Genomic DNA, 22,932 nt, shown 5'->3' with positions numbered 1-22,932 from the left:
TCTGTTTCCATTACAAATATAAAGCAAATTAAAAATTCTATTCGGCCAGTGGAAAAGATTGAGAAAAACTTTCTCTGAAATGTGTTTTATACTATTTGATTTATTTATTCAAAAACAAGGCAAGGATCGGCTACTAAATGCTTTTAAGCGATGTAATGTGACGCACATCCGTATCTCATGTTTTCCCAATGTCTTGTACCGTTAAACTTGGCATCACATGGATGAATAAGCATATGCAAATGATATGCAGATGAGGATATGCACAGTAAAACGAGACGTTGTAAGCTCATATATGGTTATTTCGGGGAGGAGACGCATGTTCACAATCTTCCGCTGACTGGGATTATAAAGGGGATTTTGCGCAGGTTCTGGCGTTCACACGGTTTTATAAATGAGACCCCAGGTACTTACACGATTCTCAAACACATCTACTTTTATTGCATTTTGTTGACCGAAGGGTCTCAGATTTCGTGCTACATACGTCATAGTACTGCAAAACACACGCCTAATATTCATGTAGGTCCCCAGAAACTGAAGCATGAACTCCACAAGACCTCTGAACGTGTGGTTCAGGAACGCTTTGAGAAGCAATCGAGCATCGATATTCCCCAGATCTCAATCCAATCGAGCATCGATATTCCCCAGATCTCAATCCAATCGAGCATCGATATTCCCCAGATCTCAATCCAATCGAGCATCGATATTCCCCAGATCTCAATCCAATCGAGCATCGATATTCCCCAGATCTCAATCCAATCGAGCATCGATATTCCCCAGATCTCAATCCAATCGAGCATCGATATTCCCCAGATCTCAATCCAATCGAGCATCAATATTCCCCAGATCTCAATCCAATCGAGCATCGATATTCCCCAGATCTCAATCCAATCGAGCATCGATGGGAAGCGCTGGACCAACATATCTGATCCATGGAGGCCTGACCTCGCAACCTAAAGGACCCCAGGACTTCTGCAGTCCGTGTCCGATGCGGGACAGCACCAGTCCAGGGTGGCGAGGGAGTGAATTCCTGGACTCAAAATGAACTCCCAATGTTTCCACTGAAGTTTTCAACTTCAGATGTGGTTTGAGTGATCCAGTCATGTATATCTTGGGCCCTGTTTAAACTTGTGAATGGATTACATACCAGCGCCCAGTTGTTCAAAAAGATGAATCTGGATCAGAATGATCTGGATTTGAAAATCCCACGTTTTGCTATCCAGGATCAGGGAATCCATTTGATATTCGTGCCGGTTTTTCAAAGCAAAATTGGATTGGATCCGCCTGATCCAGAAACACACTCAAAATCACGCTCTACGACATGGTGATAGGAAAAAGTATGAGATGGGGGATAAAAAAAGGTTTTTAATGCTTTTGCGTTCTCCCAGAAAAGTTTTGTGTAGCGTTCACCCGAGAAACTTTGCGTTCGCTCACAAAGAACTTTTGACTGGTTCATCTCTCATGATTGTGCCAATGCACAGACACACTTTAAATTAAACTTATTTTGTTTGATATCTACAGCTGTTTGGGGATTATTTTATGGCACCAAAATCTGTTTTTTTACTGTATGCTTCCGAAAGGCTTAATGTCTACTGCTAATTACTGTGACAAAATAAAATAAAATTCTGTATCAAAATTTATAAGGAAAGACCAGTACTTTGTTTAGGCTTGGTCTGTAGGGAATTACAAACCTGCGCACATATATTCAAACGCACATAACTATAGAGCCAGTTCTTAATGCGCATGTGAACGCCATCAGTGTTTCTCACAGGATCGCGTTTAAAGTCTGTGTAGAGAGAATGGTGTCGTCTTAGTGGCCCCTAATTTAATAACAAATGATCGTTGCGACGGAAGCGAATCAATCAAAACTAACTTTAGCTGGAAAATAACTTTATTAAAGAACCGCTATAAAGCCGAAACAATCTCTGTTACCTTAAATTATACGCTTATCTTTGTAAAGCTGCTTTGTTAAAAGCGCTATATAAATGAAGATGACTTGACTTGACTAATTAGGGGCCAAGCACTGAAGGTGTGTAATCGTTGGCGTTTTTATTATTATTCTTCCTCCGCTCTGGGAGTCTATGGCAGCCCATGAAGCGCTTGCGGGAAAGTTATGAAATTTGGCACACTGATAGAGGACAGTCTGAACTGTCACCACAGCAAATTTGGAGTTTCTAACTCATTCCCTCTAGCGCCACCAACTGTCCAAAGTTGCACTTATGTTTATGTTAACTTTTGAACCATAAGGGCTAGAAACGATTCTTTGGCTCAAAGCGATTCGATTGCCTATGACGTCATTTTCAGTCTGGGAAATTCTTCCGCCATTTTGAATTTTCCTGAAAAACTCTTCCTAGACCGTTGCTCTGATTTTCACAAAAATTTAACCAGATCAAGTTCAGACCATGCCGACAAAAAGTTATGGAATTCAAGTTGATTCGAATTGACAGTTTCAGGGCAGTGCCACCTAGTGCTCAGGAGATGAACAATTGACAGGTTTGCTTATTTGTTTGGCTAAAACAAACTTTAGATTCGGTGCAGAATTTTGGGCGTCAGACATTTTGATCTTAAAATGCTATATTTTACGAAAGCATAAAGAAACTCTATATGTGTCTTCGGCACCATGCCCTGAAGGTACAAACAGTTTCGAGACAGCGCCACCCTGTGATCATAAGTTATAATGAAATTTCCAAAAAAAGCTGATAACTTTTGATTAAATTATGCTATGAAACTGGTCTTAATTGATCCTTGGGTCACGCTGAGAACATTAATACCAATTTTGCCCCAGTCTGCCAAACTTTCTGTCCACCATTTTGATTTTATTTAAAAAAAATACTTTTTCGAACTCCTAGACTGTTGGTCCGAATTTCACCAAAATTGAATCGTATCATCTTCAGACCACGCTGGCAAAAAGTTACGGATTTCACGTCGCTAGACGAAACGGTTGTCGAATTCCGCATCGACATATTGAATGGCATGATGCCAAACCGACTCTGAGGCTTTATCTCTCAACGCTTTGGCATATCGACACCAAACTTTGCTTGTGTCATTGCATTGTCACTTCACTCTGAACACACCACATCAGTTTGGTCACAGCGCCACCTATTGGTTTAAAGTGATAAACCATTAAATCATTACTAGTGACTGTATTTATGATTAAATCATCTTAAGATTCTCGTTGTTGAAGCTCCAGCCATGCAGTCATGACTTATTTTTTGGATCAAAGGTATCCCAATATGATCAACACAAACTGATGATTTGATCCAGATCAAAGCCAAGATTGGATTCTTATTTCAGAATCCTTTTTTGCCAAAATCCTATCAGATTCCTTTTGAACAACTGGGTCCAGGTGTAGATGAAGCCTTAGACACGCTTGTAAGTCATTCAGTCTATTTAAAAAGTTGTTGCATTGTTCATAGTTCAATGTAAGATATATTCTCACATTTCTATCTGTGCTCGGATATACACTTAAAATGGCAGAACCGTGATTGTGCCTTGCCTCACACTAGGATAGGCTTAAACAGGTGTCATGAAACACTGGTGCTTCTATTAGTCTCAGTCTAGAGGATTTACCATTTATATGTGAAATGAGATAATGAGATCTTGCACCGACTCACACCAAAGCAGGACTGACATCGATCTGTGGAGATCAACATCTCATCTATGACTGGATGCAATTAATGCATTTTATAAACTTACGTATACTGTATAAACTGTACAAAAAGAGAAAAGTAACAATAAAGTACAAAAGAAAAACTGTTTTTAATGTCCCATGTGCAATCCTTGATTTAAAAACAGAATTAAAACCTAATCCACAATTAATCCTACATCTAAATGTAACCTAATTTTATGGACTGGAAGCTGTAGGATGTAAGATATCTGTTCATAACAAACATAATTACAAACACAATTAAACAATGCTGGCAGTCAAAATGATATATACAGTGGGCTCGCTTGGTAAATATGAGCAAAACTGACCAAAAAATGGTTTGTGCCATTTCTCCTCTATTCTTTCATTCAAAATATTCACAAAAATCTAACTTTTAATTGAAGTTAATGTCCTCAAAATATAAATGTGGAATAAATATGGTTTTCTCCAAAACGTGTGCCAAAATGATCGGCACCCCTTCAAATTCCAGAGTAAAAGTCAAACTGAAGGATGTGTGTGTTTAAGTTCACCGTAGTGATCAGGAAGTGATGTCATGACTTCCTGTATGGCTTCCAATATTTGTGGAGCCCACTGTATATATGTGCATGTACGCATATACTGTATTACTGATTTTTCATGCAAATGGATGCAATCACATAGTAAAATAGTGTATTTTAGTTTACCATAAATGCTTGTCTGTACATATTGGTGCATTTTAACTATATTTCATCAAAGACAACAGAATTATAGAATTATATATAAAGATAATTAGATCAAACGAATCACTGGCTGTACACCCTTAAATAGAGCCTCAAATAAATCTAACTATAATAGATTTTCATTTAATTGTAAATAACATACATTTACAAAACATTACATTCAGTTTGCACTTAATCAAAGTACATTATTTCCATTATAAACACTCTTTTCAGTTCATGTTGAGTTTGGAAGTGTTCGGCTCACGTCAGATCGAGTCACATGTCTGATCGGAGAATGACGACTCATGGACTGATTGGGGGAAGCTGCCGCTCAATGAACTGTTTGATGTCCATCATTTCCTGTGGTGAGAAACGGAGAAGAGAATCAGTTGAAAACGTTTCATGTTAAAATGGACCCTTTTCACAAACTGTTCAACACTTACCAAATGAAAATCTATTAAAAAAATGTTTTATAGACACTTATAACGCTATACTTATTGTTATATGACCTAAAAAGCAAAAAAAACGTTTCTAATAATAGCCGAGGGAGTGACGGCACATTTCACATCATTCTCTCTTCTGACGTCTGAATACAATCTCTCCATATATCATGGACTGTTTTATGTTGCTGTTGGAGAAAATAGGAATACAATGGAAGCTTGTTTCCGCCACTAAATAATAAATAAATAATAATAATTGCGACTTTTTATCTCACAATTCTGACTTTTTTTTCTCACAATTGCATGAAATAAAGTCAGAATTGCGAGATATAAAGTCAGAATTGCATGAAATAAAGTCAGAATTGCGAGATATAAAGTCAGAATTGCGAGATAAAAAGTCAGAATTGCGAGATATAAAGTCAGAATTGCATGAAATAAAGTCAGAATTGCATGAAATAAAGTCAGAATTGTGTGATATAAAGTCAGAATTGTGTGATATAAAGTCAGAATTGTGTGATATAAAGTCAGAATTGCGAGATATAAAGTCAGAATTGCATGAAATAAAGTCAGAATTGCGAGATATAAAGTCAGAATTGCGAGATAAAAAGTCAGAATTGCGAGATATAAAGTCAGAATTGCGTGATATAAAGTCAGAATTGCGTGATATAAAGTCAGAATTGCGAGATATAAAGTCAGAATTGCGAGATAAAAAGTCAGAATTGCGAGATATAAAGTCAGAATTGCGTGATATAAAGTCAGAATTGCGTGATATAAAGTCAGAATTGCGAGATATAAAGTCAGAATTGCGAGATATAAAGTCAGAATTGCGAGATATAAAGTCAGAATTGCGAGATGTAAACTCACAATTGTGAGATAAAAAGTCGCAATTATCGTTTAAAATGTTTTATTCTGTGGCGGAAACAAGCTTCCATAGAATACAAAAATAATCTCCCGTTCATCGCTATAGAAGTTACCGAAGCATGACGGCTTCTGCTTCTGCAAACCTCGGAAACAGGGTCCAATAATGCATTCAGCTCCTCTGTTCCGAACCTTAACGAGCACACAGGGAGCAAATTAAGGCTGTTCCTCGTTATGAAGAATCCCAGAACGGCCTTAATGAGCTTCTAGTGCAGTTGCTAGTGAGGCGACTCGATAGATTAGGAACAGAGATGATGTATTTCAGGTAGATCTGCACGATCCCGGATGAATTTGAGAATCATGATTTTTTTTAGGTTTTCAAACAAACTTAACAAAATAACGTATTATCCAAGAGGTTCAAAGGACAAAATGTCTATTCAAAATATTTGAAATATTAATAACAAATCGGGTTGGGTGAATGATTCAATGATAATAAATACGCCATTGTTTCATTACTGGATGAATCAGCGTTTTTTGAATGAATCTTTTAAAAGAATTACAACACATACTTTAACGGTCTGTTGTCGCCACCTACTGGTGTAACAGAGTAATCGATGCACTCGTTATTTGAAGCGTCCAGTTACAGTACTTTCAAAAGGTGATTTGCTCTATTTTGATCACTACCGTAGACATCAGTGTTTATATCCGAACTACAAACTTTTATCCCAGAACTTCTGTCATAATATGAATATCTGTAAGACAAAAATAATGATAATTTGTGGTTGAAAAGACTGTTTGTGAAGCATATCTATACATGACAACTGCTCTCTCCGGATCAGAACGTTGTGTGTGTGTGTGTGTGTCAGTCAGGAATAAGATCATGTGTGTGTTTGACTCGAGATCATGATCTCTTCCCGCTCTAACTCCAGTATAACGAGATCTTGGTTTCCTCGAACCTCAGGACAGGCGCTGTGAGGCATCCCAGGATAGGTTTTAAAGGTGATATTGGAGGGGTTGAGCATCATCTTGAGTTTCTCCACAGTGAGACTGCCTAAGATAGGAGGAACGAGAGGATCTGCTTCACCGTGACACTGCAGCACCGAGATCTCCTTATTACTGATGATCACTGACTGAGTTAGTGTGAGAGAACACAGGAGAAAAACACATATAACAGCAACATTAAAGGAGAAGTTCACTCCAGAATTAAAATGTCCTGATGATTCACTCTCCCCCTCGTCATCCAAGATGTTCATGACTTTCTTTCTTCAGTGGAAAAGAAATGAAGGTTTTTGAGGAAAACACTCCAGGATGTTCCTCCATATAGTGTCTTCAATGGGGTCCAACGGATCGAAGGACTTTCAGTGCAGCTTCAAAGTCTCGACACGATCCAGCCGAGGAATAAGAGTCTCATCTAGACAAACCAGCGGACATTTTATATAAAAAAATACTTTTTAACCACAAACGCTGGTCTTGCTCTAGCTGTGATGCGACACACATTACGCAATCAGGTTGAAAGGTCACGCGTGTTCCGGTTCAGGAATGTAGGATAGGGTGAAAAACTCTCATCTAATCTTCTCCTCCAACTTCAAAATCGTCCGACATCGTTGTTTTACCTTTTATTAATTTATTTATTTGTAAATGCCATTTTTAATCAGTCTTTGCATGTTCTCTTAGCACTGGGTCTGTTCTTACGCCTACGTCACGCTTGACCTTTCAACCTGATTACGTAATGTGTGTCGCATCACAGCGAGTGCAAGACCAGCATTAGTGTTTAAAAGTATATAAATGTTTATTTTGTTCTAAAATGTCGGCTGGTTTGTCTAGATGAGACTCTTATTCCTCGGCTGGATCGTGTCGAGACTTTGAAGCTGCACTGAAACTCACATCTGGACCTTCGACCCGTTGGACCCCATTGAAGACACTATATGGAGGAACATCCTGGAGTGTTTTCCTCAAAAACCTTCATTTCTTTTCCACTGAAGAAAGACATGAACATCTTGGATGACGAGGGGGAGAGTGAATTATCAGGACATTTTCATTCTGGAGTGAGCGACTCCTTTAAACGGCATTCGCAACCCATCTACTTTGGCAGTTTGTCTTTTACAGCAGGATTAAAGTGCATCATTGATCATTAAGTTTCTGTTTATCACTGTAAAGCAGCTTTGAATCTATATAGTATAAAGCGCTATATAAATAAAGGTGACTTAACACTGTGGCGTTAGAATAAAAGAAAAGTTTCAGAGGTGATGGACGTTATTACATTTGAATATACGATTATGAAGACATTTTTTAATAACATGCACTGATAAACTGTGCATGAATATGATGGTATTTAAACAGGTGTTCAACAAAGTGATTCACACCAGTAAATGTGTTCTGTAATGCTGTGATCTGGATATTCCCCGACCTGTGAGAGTGAGTTCCTGAGGGGCAGCCAGCAGCTAAGAGCTACGACACCCGCTAGCTTCTGCCGCGCCGTCAGCGCGCTGTAGAGAGAGAGCGCTCCACCCTACACACACACACACACACACACAGTGTGAAGAAGCTTTAAAAGATTGAAGTTTAACCGGTTTGAAGGCAATAAAGTCCATCACAAATAAAAGATAGACCGACAGATAGGTTGCTATGGTGTTTTAGCATGTTGCTAACATGTTTTAGATGGTTGCTAGCATGTTTTTAGAATTAACACACCGTTACCATGATTTAGCATGTTGCTAACACAAACCAGCTCATTGCTATCAAGTTTTAACGTGTTGCTAGTATTCTTTAGCACATTGCTAACATGTTTCTAAACATTAATTGGCACATTAACATGTTTATAGCAGAAATTAAGACATTGCTAATATGATTTAATATATTATTAGCATGTTTCTAGTATCATTTAGTATGGTGCTAACATGTTGCTTGCATGTTTCTAACGATTTAACACATTGCTTGTATGTTTCAGCATTAGCTAACGTGTTATAGCACTTTGCTAACATGATTGAGCACGTTAACATGTTTCTAGCATGAATGAGCACACTGCTAGCACAATTTAATATGTTGCTAGCATGATTTAGCACATTTCCATCATGTTTCTAGCATGATTTAACATATTGATAGCATATTTTAACATAAATTAAAACATCACTAGCATGTTTTAGCATCTTGCTAACATTTTTGTCAGTTGGAGTTTGAATTTTTCGTCAATGTAAGTCTATGGGATTTTTAGGAAAACCGTAAGTCGGATCAGTTAGAAAAGAGACAGTAGCGCGAGTCAGAACAGTCTGGAGGTCTGAGCCAAGTTTGAAAGTTATAGCTTGAAAGTCTCAGAAGACTTCAATTTTCCTCTGTTATCAGACAGGTTTCTTCTGTCATTTCATCTGGACCAATCAGACACTGGTGGGCGGAGTCATTGTAAACAGAGAGAGAGAGAGAGAGAGAGAGAGAGAAAGAGAGAGAGAGAGAGAGAGACAGAGAGAGAGACATTGTCCTAACCTGAGAAAAGCCTCCCAACACAATCCTGTGAGACGGAATCCCGTTCTTCACTTCTTCATCGATCAGTTCTTTGACTGCGGACAAACTCAGTCGTTCACATCGGCAGATTCAGCATTCAGTTGTTCTTTCGCTAGTTTATATTATACTCAACTGCTCTCAGCGGCTCTTCTGATTCCAGATTCATCTTCCTCAGCATCAGGACGGAGGCTAATTATGTCAAACCTAAGAAGCACATCAGGGAAGTGTGTAGTAAGTAAAGTTGTGTGTGTAGTAAGTAGAGGAGTGTGTGTAGTAAGAGGAGTGTGTGTGGTAAGTAGAGGAGTGTGTGTGGTAAGTAGAGGAGTGTGTGTGGTAAGTAGAGGAGTGTGTGTAGTAAGTGAAGAGTTGTGTGTGTAGTTGTAGAGTTGTGTGTGTGGTTGTAGAGGAGGAGTGTGTGTAGTTGTAGAGTTGTGTGTGTGGTTGTAGAGGAGGAGTGTGTGTAGTTGTAGAGGAGGAGTGTGTGTAGTTGTAGAGTTGTGTGTGTGGTTGTAGAGGAGGAGTGTGTGTAGTTATAGAGGAGTGTGTGTAGTTATAGAGGAGTGTGTGTAGTTGTAGAGTTGTGTGTGTATTTGTAGAGTTGTGTGTGTAGTTGTAGAGGAGTGTGTATAGTTGTAGAGGAGTGTGTGTAGTTGTAGAGTTGTGTGTGTAGTTGTAGAGGAGGAGTGTGTGTAGTTGTAGATGAGGAGTGTGTGTAGTTGTAGAGTTGTGTGTGTAGTTGTAGAGGAGGAGTGTATGTAGTTGTAGAGTTGTGTGTAGTGTAGTTGTAGAGTTGTGTTTGTAGTTGTAGAGTTGTGTGTGTCGTTGTAGAGTTGTGTGTGTAGTTGTGTGTAGTTGTAGAGTTGTGTGTGTAGTTGTAGAGGAGTGTGTGTAGTTGTAGAGTTGTGTGTGTAGTTGTGTGTGTAGTTGTAGAGTTGTGTGTGTAGTTGTGAGTGTAGTTGTAGAGGAGTGTGTGTAGTTGTAGTTGTGTGTGTAGTTGTGTGTAGTTGTAGAGTTGTATGTGTAGTTGTGTGTAGTTGTAGAGTTGTGTGTGTAGTTGTAGAGTTGTGTGTGTAGTTGTGTGTGTAGTTGTAGAGGAGTGTGTGTAGTTGTGTGTGTAGTTGTAGAGGAGTGTGTGTAGTTGTAGAGTTGTGTGTGTAGTTGTGTGTGTAGTTGTAGAGGAGTGTGTGTAGTTGTAGAGTTGTGTGTGTCTCACCAGGAAGGCATCGCCATGTTCATGTTGAGGGACACCGGCATGACTGGACTTTCATGGTCAGTAACAGGAAAACAACAACATGAGAAAGAAAGAAAGAAAGAAAGAAAGAAAGAAAGAAAGAAAGAAAGAAAGAAAGAAAGAAAGAAAGAAAGAAAGAAAGAGAAAGTAAGTGCATGAGTCGCTCCTATTTACACAGTTAGACCAGCAGGGGTCGCCAGTGAAATCGCTCGGGTCTCGATTAATGGGCTGCACCTGCTCCGAAATTTTTCGTAACGAATAAAGTTAAAGAAAAATCATACAAATTATTTACAGATGTTTTTACGAAGCTTTGTCCAAAACTCATTTGTCCCTTAACTCAACCTTATTTAAATCATAATAAAAATGATTGAATTATCCTAAATGTACTGCTTTAATCTTGTAAACATATTCTTTTTGGGGGTTTTATATTAATGACTAAAATATGTCCGATGCAAGTTTAGGTATAAACATTCATAAATGTAAATCCACTAAAAAATAAACCCACTTTAAAATCTTCAAGCAAGAACTGAATTTGTGCTTAAAGGGACTATTATGCAAAATGAAGTTGTTTGAACATGAATGTGTCAGCAGTGTGTGAACACAAGCACTCGATGATACATTACTCTACATTCAAGTAAGAAATTAACTCTTATTAAAACTACTAAAGTTATTCAGTCAAGAGCAGTGAGTGGTTTTCTGTGTTTCTTATGTTGTTTGATTCATACAGGCTCCGCCCTCCTCTGGAAAGGGGGCGGGGAGCAGCAGCTCATTTGCATTTAAAGATACATGCAAGAAAACGGCATGTTTTTACTTCTACTCAAAAAACAGTGTAATAAATGATCTGAAACATTCTGGGGACACATGAGACTTTTATAACATCTTGTAATGAGGGGCATAACAGGTCCCCTATAAGTAATCTTGTTAATTAGCGATAAAAGCATGTCGAATTATTTTATTTTTTTACTTCATCGGACTGGTAGGAAACTTGGTAAAGGTTTTGGCACTTGCTGTGTGAACACAAAAAAAATCATGGACATGATTCGAACAGGTTGAATGGTCTGTAAACAATAGTCACACTTGTGCTCCTCGCGGTCAAAAATGAGCGCATTGGAAATGAATGGGAGACGAGTTTCCTCTAGTGGAAGCGTTTGGTACTGCAGCCGAACAACATCTCACTGAAAGATCATTATTGAGAGATCAACCTCAAATTTGGAACACAACTTGTTTAGATTTATGGCTTTGATTTTCTTGCCGTTTTAGAGTAAAACGTGTTTTTGAAAATATACATTTCATATGAAAATAAAAAGTCATAACAATAAACATAAAATTCTGTAACTTTTTTTAAGTAAACTTTTTTAACTTCAGCAATAATCTGCCAGGTGTCATCTTAGAAAAGAGATCAAACTTCAGATTTATGACAGTTTAAGTTGGAAAATAAATTTTCAGGTCAATGCGCAAAACGTGAATAAATGGATTATAAATATAATGTAGTACCATAAAATCCCCTCAAAATACAAAATATTTAATAAAAAACATCAAACTAAAATATCCTTTCATTGAAAAAAATCTAACAAAAATTCAGTCATTTTTGACCGCCACACGAAGAGCACCAGAGGGTTATTCTTCTTTCTTAATATGCCTTCATCATCATTTGTATAATATTCCTTATTACTGCAACTTGTTAGTTGAATGTAAAAGTTTTAATGTAATAATTCTGATTTCACGGGGCCAAGCATTTTTCAGCAAAGGCATAATAATAACACAGGCAAATATCAGGTCACGTGGTACAACACAACAGGAATGACCCATATGACAATGTGCTAAATAAATATAAATATATATATGTGTATTACATACGCATGAGGGCAGATGTACTTGACATGAGGAGCCCTGATGGCCGCCAGAGCCTGAGCCCACCCGTGTCTGAGGAGAGCACAACCTGGTCAAACACTTCACGAGACTTCATTCATTCATGACACATAATCGAGATACGGTTTACCCTGTGTTTACCCTGTGTCTCCCAGGCCGTGGAGGAATATCACCTGGAGGGGAAACACACAACAAACTAAAAGTATATAACATTTAAACCCCAAAATCTGAGGGCAGTATAGCGCTGATGACGTCACTTACAGCAGCCGTTGCTTTACAAGCGGCGGGAACGATCGCTGACATGTTATTAGCGCGCCAAAGAGTCCTTCAGCTTTATATTCATGAACAGAAAGCTTCAATGTCATCAGCTCACGGCGACAGTTATGATTCTGCCTCGCACTCACTCACTCACTGACGGACGCTTTCGAAACACGCTTCATAAAGCTTCGAATCCTGTGTGAATCATTGGATCTGAACCGGTGACTCGGAGTCGGAGCGCGGATCAAACTGCCAAAGTCACGTGATTTCAGTAAACGAGTCTTCGTCTGGGGGGCGATGATCTCCGTGAACCCATGAACCAGTGTCTGTATGTTATATCAGGTATATATTTTACCTGATCTCTGATCAGTTTTATTTGTAGACATTTAATGACACATTTCATGATAATATAATAAAAAGGAAGTTGTAGTTAACAAACTCACCATAAAACAAACGAAACAAGCCCTATAATATAATAAAATAACTCATATTATAGAGATACTTCATATATATATATATATATATATATATATATATATATATATATATATGTGTGTGTGTGTGTGTGTGTGTGTGTTAATTGCATTTATAGATGATAGCTTCAATGAAACATTGCAGTTGGTTTGTAAAAGGTGTTTTTCTGCATGAGTTTTCGCTGTATTTACACTGTTCTGACCAGCAGGGGTCGCCAGCGGAACAGTGAATCATTTGGCGAATCAATTGATTCAAAGCTTCAAAACGCTTCGTTTCTCCCACAGGTTTAAGGTCATAACATAGTGTAAATGCTGTCCGTTTTATTGGTATTGGAAATCATAATTTTATACTATTCATTTGACGATTCGGTTGTTATAGTTATTTATAACTGAGTCCGTGAAGGATTGCAGCAATATTGAAACATTTACATTTTTATTGTAAGTTCTGTTTTTTAACATTATTAATACACCTCAACCATAATTATGACATAATGATTTACTGAGGATGCGTCACAATTAACGGTTAATAATTATTTTTCACAGTTCTATATCTGTTCACTACTGATTTGTGACTTCATCTTAACCGATGTTTCAGTGAATCCAAATATGTCATGTGACTTTTATTATTGTTCTTTCCCGCATGTGCTTCCGGTTTATCGCACCACGTGAGCCTCCCCATGTCACCTGCCCTTGACTAGCATTTCTCCTGCTCTATGATGTCTGTGAGCAAGACAACAGCGGGGAAAACCATCGACATCGTGAAGAATCTGCCTCGCATTACACTCGCAAACCTGCGACCGAATCCCGGTGCGACGAAAGATGTGAGTTTGTTCTTCTTGAGGCGTTATCATGGAGCTGATTAGCGTGCTAGCATGATCAGATGCTCAACTGTAGCGACACGTTCTTATAATACTCTAAAATTACATTATATGTTTCATAATGAAAGTAGTCGTAGGTAGGACATTTATTAAGGATTAATTATCCTTAAATTTAGTAAGAAAGTTGTGAAATAAAAATTAATATCTCTTTAATATCAGTATTTTTGTCCAATAGAAATATCCAAACCTCTTTTATTCGAGATACAGTTCCTTGAGATGCTAAAATGCAGAACAAAACGAGCAAAAACAAATATCTGAGTTATGGAAACTTCCCCGTGAAGTGTATTCTGAGCCCGTTGGCTGATATTTCTTCTCATTTTAACCACAAAGTCACTTTATTTTCATCAGTTGCAAAGTAAACAAGACTTCATATTTTGTATGTCCAGTAAATTATCTTGATTTATGAACCTTTTGACGATCTCTGTCTATTAAAGTCCCCCTGTGGTGAAAATCCAGCGTTTAATGTGGTGTTTTTAATCTGCTTTAAGACAAAGCATGTGTAAGTTCATAAGTCGACACCATTGCTGAGTATTTCCTCCTTAAAACTGCAGTGAACCAAAGACAGTCTCAAAAACACGCTTTGAAATCGCTGGTGTTTCTGACGTCACAAACTACCTTGTAACCAATCAGATCAACGTGTGATCGTCAACCAGTGGATCTCTGAGCTGAGTGAGTGAGTGGAGGCGGGGCTCATCTGCATATTCATAGAACCGCGCATGCTTAATGAGGCAAGGGTGTCGAGTTACATTCAAGATATGTTGAGGAAAAAACATTTAAATATGTAATTTTGGTGATGAAAGATGAGTTTTAAGGGATACAATTATAGACTACAGGGGGACTTTAAACCTTTTAAATGTTAAATCTATTAAAATCGTGCAGCTCTACTAGAGAACATCACGTTCCCTGTATCCCTCGTTCTCTGAGCTGGGTGACCGGGTCTTGAGCCGGTGTTGATCTGTGGGTCTTGTTCCCGCACAGGAGAAGCGCAGAGGTCGAGGGCTGCACGGAGGGAACCGGAGCGGTCGGGGTCATAAGGGGGAACGGCAGCGGGGGAACCGCCCGCGACTGGGCTTTGAGGGCGGACAGACCCCGTTCTACCTCATCATCCCCAAATACGGATACAACGCCGATCACAGGTATAGCGGCTAGCGCTGCAACGGATCGCGGTTTGTCCGTACGGATCAGCTCCCCACGGTTCGGCACGCGTGTGATTCGCAGATTAACTGCTAAATTGAACCATTATAGAGTGAAAGTTTATCAGTTGTACGTGTTTTGTCTCGCCAATGCACACATTCAAACAATTTTATCTTCATCTTCAATCACGTTATCTGTGCGCACGCACACACACACACACATACACACACACACACACACAGAGAGAGAGAGATTCCTCTGCGTTTCCGTGCCCTTTAACACACACATAAACACAAAATGATGTCTAAACACCGTCTCGGCGAGTGTTCTCCTGGTTCTGTCGTCAGTGAACTGTTGAGAAAGACACCGGATGTCTGTCGGTTTATTCGGTCTTAAAGTGACAGTAGCCTAATATTCCTACTGGCGTCTGTCATTAATGTTAATAAAACTACAAAGATGAAACTATATTTAATTTCTATATTTAACAAGTATTTTACATACCTGAATACTAATATTAGACTTTGTAACTTTATTAAGTTTTCATCTCTGCTTGTAATTCTTGTATTTGTTCTTATTTTATCACGGACTGTGCACTCACACTCACACACACACACACACACACGTTCACAAATGTTCAACTTTATCAGTTAGGTTAGTAGTTTTTGACGTTTTATCGAAGAACTTCAAGTGAGATTTAAGTAATAAATGAAAAGCAAAGTTTTTTGTGATCCGTTCCACCACTAATAACACTGATGCTGTGAACCGCTGCACACACACACACTCTTCCGTAGGCTGATCTGATGTATGTGTGTGTGTGTGTTCCAGCCGCCGGCCGCAGTATCCCCCTCTGTCCCTGCGGAGGCTCCAGTACCTCATCGATCTGGGTCGCCTCGACCCAACACTGCCAATCGATCTGACCCAACTGGTCAACGGCCGCGGAGTCACCATCCAGCCTCTGAAGAGAGACCACGGCGTTCAGCTCACTGACGAGGTGTGTGTGTGTGAATGAGTTGAAGCCTGTTACATTTGCACATTCATTTATTGTTTAAGCATTTCTTAATTCATGGGAAGTCAATCTTTCCAGCCAGAGGATCTTAACCTGCGTCCCGATTCAGAGGCTGCTTCCTTCGCAGGACGCTAATTCATTTTCTAGATGGGGAAATTGATCAATTATAAACCGTTAAAGTCAGCCCTACTCTGAGCTACGAGGTTGTTTATCGATGGTATTTGCATTACTTCAGCTTAGTTTTAAAATAATCATGTTTAATAGCACAATTCATGGTGAAAAACTACATTACCCATGATGATGTACAGAACACTCCACCAATCAAGAGTCGAAACAGTATTTTGAGCATAAAGCAATAGTCTTGATTACATTACAAAATGAACCGCTTTAAATCGCTTTTGAACCACTTTAAACTGCTTTTGAACTGTTTTAAATCGCTTTTGAACCGCTTTTGAACCACTTTTAAACTGCTTTAAATCGCTTTTGAACCGCTTTTGAACTGCTTTTGAACAGCTTTAAACTGCTTTTGAACAGCTTTAAACTGCTTTAAATCGCTTTTAAACTGCTTTTAAACTGCTTTTGAACTGTTTTAAATTGCTTTTGAACCACTTTAAACTGCTTTAAATCGCTTTTGAACCGCTTTAAATCGCTTTTGAACTGCTTTTAAACTGCTTTAAACGGCTTTAAATCACTTTTGAACCGCTTTTAAACTGCTTTAAATCGCTTTTGAACCGCTTTTGAACCACTTTTGAACAGCTTTAAACTGCTTTAAATCGCTTTTGAACCGCTTTTAAACTGCTTTAAATCGCTTTAAACTGCTTTTAAACTGCTTTAAACGGCTTTAAATCGCTTTTGAACCACTTTTGAACAGCTTTAGACTGCTTTAAATCGCTTTTAAACTGCTTTTAAACTGCTTTAAACTGCTTTTGAACTGTTTTAAATCGCTTTTGAACCACTTTTGAACAGCTTTACACTGCTTTAAATTGCTTTTGAACCACTTTAAACTGCTTTAAACTGCTTTTGAACTGTTTTAAATTGCTTTTGAACCACTTTAAACTGCTTTAAATCGCTTTTGAACTGCTTTTAAACTGCTTTAAACGGCTTTAAATCACTTTTAAACTGCTTTTAAACTGCTTTAAACTGCTTTTGAACTGCTTTAAATCGCTTTTGAACCGCTTTAAACCGCTTTTGAACAGCTTTAAACTGCTTTAAATCGCTTTTGAACCGCTTTAAATCGCTTTTGAACCGCTTTTAAACTGCTTTAAATCGCTTTTGAACCGCTTTTGAACCACTTTTAAACTGCTTTAAATCGCTTTTGAACCACTTTTGAACAGCTTTAAATCGCTTTTAAACTGCTTTTAAACTGCTTTAAACTGCTTTTGAACTGTTTTAAATCGCTTTTGAACCGCTTTTGAACCACTTTTAAACTGCTTTAAATCGCTTTTGAACCGCTTTAAACTGCTTTAAATCGCTTTTAAACTGCTTTTAAACTGCTTTTAAACTGCTTTAAACTGCTTTTGAACTGTTTTAAATTGCTTTTGAACCACTTTAAACTGCTTTAAATCGCTTTTGAACCGCTTTTAAACTGCTTTAAATCGCTTTTGAACCACTTTTGAACAGCTTTAAACTGCTTTAAATCGCTTTTAAACTGCTTTTAAACTGCTTTAAACTGCTTTTGAACTGTTTTAAATCGCTTTTGAACCGCTTTTGAACCACTTTTAAACTGCTTTAAATCGCTTTTGAACCGCTTTAAACTGCTTTAAATCGCTTTTAAACTGCTTTTAAACTGCTTTAAACTGCTTTTGAACTGTTTTAAATTGCTTTTGAACCACTTTAAACTGCTTTAAATCGCTTTTGAACCGCTTTAAATCGCTTTTGAACTGCTTTTAAACTGCTTTAAACGGCTTTAAATCACTTTTGAACCGCTTTTAAACTGCTTTAAATCGCTTTTGAACCACTTTTGAACAGCTTTAAACCGCTTTTGAACCACTTTTGAACAGCTTTAAACTGCTTTAAATCGCTTTTGAACCGCTTTTAAACTGCTTTAAATCGCTTTTGAACCGCTTTTGAACCACTTTTAAACTGCTTTAAATCGCTTTTGAACCACTTTTGAACAGCTTTAAACTGCTTTAAATCGCTTTTAAACTGCTTTAAACTGCTTTTGAACTGTTTTAAATCGCTTTTGAACCACTTTTGAACAGCTTTACACTGCTTTAAATTGCTTTTGAACCACTTTAAACTGCTTTAAATCGCTTTTGAACTGCTTTTAAACTGCTTTAAACGGCTTTAAATCACTTTTGAACCGCTTTTAAACTGCTTTAAATCGCTTTTGAACCACTTTTGAACCACTTTAAATCGCTTTTGAACTGCTTTTGAACTGTTTTAAATCGCTTTTGAACCGCTTTAAACTGCTTTAAATCGCCTTTGAACCGCTTTTGAACAGCTTTAAACTACTTTAAATCGCTTTTGAACCGCTTTTGAACAGCTTTACACTGCTTTAAATTGCTTTTGAACCACTTTAAACTGCTTTAAATCGCTTTTGAACTGCTTTTAAACTGCTTTTGAACCGCTTTTGAACCGCTTTTGAACTGCTTTTAAACTGCTTTAAATCGCTTTTGAACCGCTTTTGAACCACTTTAAATCGCTTTTGAACTGCTTTTGAACTGTTTTAAATCGCTTTTGAACCGCTTTAAACTGCTTTAAATCGCCTTTGAACCGCTTTTGAACAGCTTTAAACTACTTTAAATCGCTTTTGAACCGCTTTTGAACTGCTTTTGAACCGCTTTTGAACTGCTTTTAAACTGCTTTAAATCGCTTTTGAACCGCTTTTGAACCACTTTAAATCGCTTTTGAACTGCTTTTGAACTGTTTTAAATCGCTTTTGAACCACTTTAAACTGCTTTAAATCGCCTTTGAACCGCTTTTGAACAGCTTTAAACTACTTTAAATCGCTTTTGAACCGCTTTTGAACCACTTTAAATCGCTTTTGAACTGCTTTTGAATTGTTTTAAATTGCTTTTGAACCGCTTTAAACTGCTTTAAATCGCCTTTGAACCGCTTTTGAACTGCTTTTAAACTGCTTTTGAACCACTTTAAATCGCTTTTGAACTGCTTTTGAACTGTTTTAAATCGCTTTTGAACCGCTTTAAACTGCTTTAAATCGCCTTTGAACGGCTTTTGAACAGCTTTAAACTGCTTTAAATCGCTTTTGAACCACTTTTGAACAGCTTTAAACTGCTTTTGAACCGCTTTTGAACTGCTTTTAAACTACATTTACATTTACATTTATTCATTTAGCTGACGCTTTTATCCAAAGCGACTTACAATTGCTATATATGTCAGAGGTTGCACGCCTCTGGAGCAATTAGGGGTTAAGTGTCTTGCTCAGGGACACATTGGTGTCTCACAGTGGATTCGAACCCGGGTCTCTCACACCAAAGGCATGTGTCTTATCCATTGCGCCACACCACCACCATCACCAAACTGCTTTAAATCGCTTTTGAACCACTTTAAATCGCTTTTGAACTGCTTTTGAACTGTTTTAAATCGCTTTTGAACCGCTTTAAACTGCTTTAAATCGCCTTTGAACCGCTTTTGAACAGCTTTAAACTACTTTAAATCGCTTTTGAACCGCTTTTGAACCACTTTAAATCGCTTTTGAACTGCTTTTGAACTGTTTTAAATCGCTTTTGAACCGCTTTAAACTGCTTTAAATCGCCTTTGAACCGCTTTTGAACAGCTTTAAACTACTTTAAATCGCTTTTGAACCGCTTTTGAACCACTTTAAATCGCTTTTGAACTGCTTTTGAATTGTTTTAAATTGCTTTTGAACCGCTTTAAACTGCTTTAAATCGCCTTTGAACCGCTTTTGAACTGCTTTTAAACTGCTTTTGAACCACTTTAAATCGCTTTTGAACCGCTTTAAACTGCTTTAAATCGCCTTTGAACGGCTTTTGAACAGCTTTAAACTGCTTTAAATCGCTTTTGAACCACTTTTGAACAGCTTTAAACTGCTTTTGAACCGCTTTTGAACTGCTTTTAAACTACATTTACATTTACATTTATTCATTTAGCTGACGCTTTTATCCAAAGCGACTTACAATTGCTATATATGTCAGAGGTTGCACGCCTCTGGAGCAATTAGGGGTTAAGTGTCTTGCTCAGGGACACATTGGTGTCTCACAGTGGATTCGAACCCGGGTCTCTCACACCAAAGGCATGTGTCTTATCCATTGCGCCACACCACCACCATCACCAAACTGCTTTAAATCGCTTTTGAACCACTTTAAATCGCTTTTGAACTGCTTTTGAACTGTTTTAAATCGCTTTTGAACCGCTTTAAACTGCTTTAAATCGCCTTTGAACCGCTTTTGAACAGCTTTAAACTACTTTAAATCGCTTTTGAACCGCTTTTGAACCACTTTAAATCGCTTTTGAACTGCTTTTGAACTGTTTTAAATCGCTTTTGAACCGCTTTAAACTGCTTTAAATCGCCTTTGAACAGCTTTAAACTGCTTTAAATCGCCTTTGAACCGCTTTTGAACAGCTTTAAACTACTTTAAATCGCTTTTGAACCGCTTTAAAACCAAGAATGCTTTTGTAGCCTCTGGATTGGGACGCAGCTCATGTCACCTGTTCAAACACACCTGAACTAGCTAATCACACTCTTCTGATCATTAAAACAATCTCACTGTGCTGACGCCGTCTGGAACCAAGCTCGCCGGACAAGAGCACGGTTGAAGATCTCGGGTTTAAGGCCTGTGGACTTCTGTAAAACACGGTTTATTCACCCAGGTGGTTTTCATTGAAACGTGTGTGTGTGTGTGTGTGTGTGTGTGCGCGTTTCAGGGTGCTGATATATTCTGTGCGAAGGTGAACCTGGAGGTGCAGATGGCGTCAGAGAAAGCCATCGCTGCGATCGAGAGGAACGGCGGTGTGATCACGACTAGCTACTACGACCCACGCAGCCTCCGTCAGTATACGCTAACCCCATGCTAACCCTGATTCAGCTAATGCTAACCCTGATTCAGAGAAACACAGATCCATTACAGTCCAAGAGAGCAATAAACAACATCATATCGAGATTGCAATGAAATATACACTACCACGTTTGACTGGTAGCGTAAGTCGATCTCTGGAGCACTTTTTACATAAACTTAAATAATTTAGTTAAGCTTTTAAAATGTAATCAAGTGAAAATATAATTAATTAATTTATCAATGCATGTCATGTAAGATGCTGCACAGAACTGTGAAACAATATTTTGGTTGTGTGATATTCCTTAATAATATTATTATTATTATTACTTTGAGAAGTATATTTTATAATACGGTAGTGATGTATTTCTGTCATAATCTCTTCAAGTTAAACCGGACTTTTATTTTGACGGTTTGTCGTGAAGATCTGAGTTTCAGGGTGAATATAATGGTAGTTTTTCTCAGATGAAACAGTGAAAAGCTGTTTTTTGAAGTGTTATTTATTTGCTGTGTGATTGGCTGTTAGATGAGTCCATGTTGAGTACAAAAGTCCAGAACTTATCATTGTTATCGACGTTTTGATATGATACGTTTATCGCCCAGCTTTACAATCCACTGGCTCATGGGATCATTGTGGTAATAGATCAAATCTGTTGTACTGAGAAGATTTCTGTGTGTGTGTGTGTGTGTGTTGCAGAAGTCCTCATCAAACCCGTGCCCTTCCTCATGTCTGGCGAACCCATCCCCAAGCGCCTGCTCCCCGGTGAAGAGCTTCTGCCGTATTACACCGACGCTAATAACCGCGGCTACCTGTCGGACCCGGCTCAGGTCCGGCGCGCGCGCGAGAGTCTGGCGCAGAAGTACGGCTACAGGCTCCCGGACGTCAGCGCGGACGAGTGCTTGGAGATGCTGGCGCAGAGGAAGGACCCGCGGCAGATCTTCTTCGGGTTGTCTCCGGGCTGGGTCGTCAACATGGCGGACAAGAAGATCCTCAAACCCACGGATGATAAACTCCTGCGCTATTACGGCTCTTGAGTCTTCTGTGTCTGTGTGTATAAAGTCAATGTTGAAGAACTGATTAAATTAAATTTCTGTAATAAAAAGCTGATTCCTCATGAATGTATTCAGTTTGAAACGTTTGTGAACTCGTCAAGCGCCATATGCGAATGCGAGCAGAATGAATGAGTATATGAAACGTTTGTATTTTTATGCATGAACGAGAACAAACGTGAACGACGCTCAGGACAGACAAACCTTTGCAATTTAAATATTCGAGCGCAAGAAGACGCGAAAGGAGCTCGTTTTGTTACTCGCGTGGGGAGGAAAGCTGTGTGTGCGCTAAACTGAACTAAACTGAGCTCTCTTTCACGTCTTCTTGCACTTGAGTGGACAAATTCACACTAAGTTATGTAAAAGAATAGTGAGTTGCCTATCCAGCTTTTAATGTTGTTTATGTGTCTATGTGGTGTTTTTAATCTGCTTTAAGACAAACCCTGTGTAAATTCATAAGTCGACACCATTGCTGAGTATTTCCTCCTTAAAACTGCAGTGAACCAAAGACAGTCTCAAACACACGCTTTGAAATCGCTGGTGTTTCTGACGTCACAAACTACCTTGTAACCAATCAGATCAACGTGTGATCGTCAACCAGTGGATCTCTGAGCTGAGTGAGTGAGTGGAGGTGGGGCTCATTTGCATATTCATAGAACCATGCATACTTAATGAGGTGTTGCATTACATTCAAGATTTAAAGGAAAAAACTTTCAAATATTACATTTTGGTGATTAAAGATGAGTTTTAAGGGATAAAATAACTGACTACAGCGGGATTTAATTAAACACCAATGGACAAAGAAAAAAAATCACTCGTTACTCTTGACTGAATATCTTTAATAAGGATTAATTGATAAGGATGTTTATAAAGTAAAGAATATGCAGTGGGGGTTTTTTCTTACTTTATTAAATGTCTGTACC

The 22,932-nt window shown here is 38.4% G+C and overlaps 2 protein-coding genes across 2 annotated transcripts; one reads left to right on the top strand and one right to left on the bottom strand.

Moving 5' to 3' along the window:
* Positions 1-3,738: 3,738 nt before the first annotated feature.
* On the bottom strand, positions 3,739-12,700 carry lypla1 (lysophospholipase 1). The gene is made up of 9 exons (XM_084405469.1): positions 12,496-12,700; positions 12,376-12,407; positions 12,223-12,288; positions 10,348-10,395; positions 9,268-9,338; positions 9,117-9,190; positions 8,047-8,148; positions 6,596-6,769; positions 3,739-4,701 (listed from the first exon to the last, which is right to left on the bottom strand). Exons 1-9 carry the CDS (start codon positions 12,535-12,537, stop codon positions 4,645-4,647), a joined length of 666 nt encoding a protein of 221 aa, XP_084261595.1. The 5' UTR covers positions 12,538-12,700; the 3' UTR covers positions 3,739-4,644.
* A 510-nt stretch (positions 12,701-13,210) lies between these two features.
* On the top strand, positions 13,211-22,062 carry mrpl15 (mitochondrial ribosomal protein L15). The gene is made up of 5 exons (XM_084403693.1): positions 13,211-13,786; positions 14,822-14,979; positions 15,803-15,968; positions 20,832-20,955; positions 21,657-22,062. The coding sequence occupies exons 1-5, from the start codon at positions 13,679-13,681 to the stop codon at positions 21,992-21,994; spliced, it is 894 nt and encodes a 297-aa protein (XP_084259819.1). The 5' UTR covers positions 13,211-13,678; the 3' UTR covers positions 21,995-22,062.
* The last annotated feature ends 870 nt before the right edge of the window (positions 22,063-22,932 follow it).

The sequence above is a fragment of the Rutilus rutilus genome, assembly GCF_951802725.1.
Source record: "Rutilus rutilus genome assembly, chromosome: 3".
Classification (NCBI taxonomy): domain Eukaryota; kingdom Metazoa; phylum Chordata; class Actinopteri; order Cypriniformes; family Leuciscidae; genus Rutilus; species Rutilus rutilus.
This window is presented reverse-complemented; position numbering and strand designations above follow the sequence as displayed.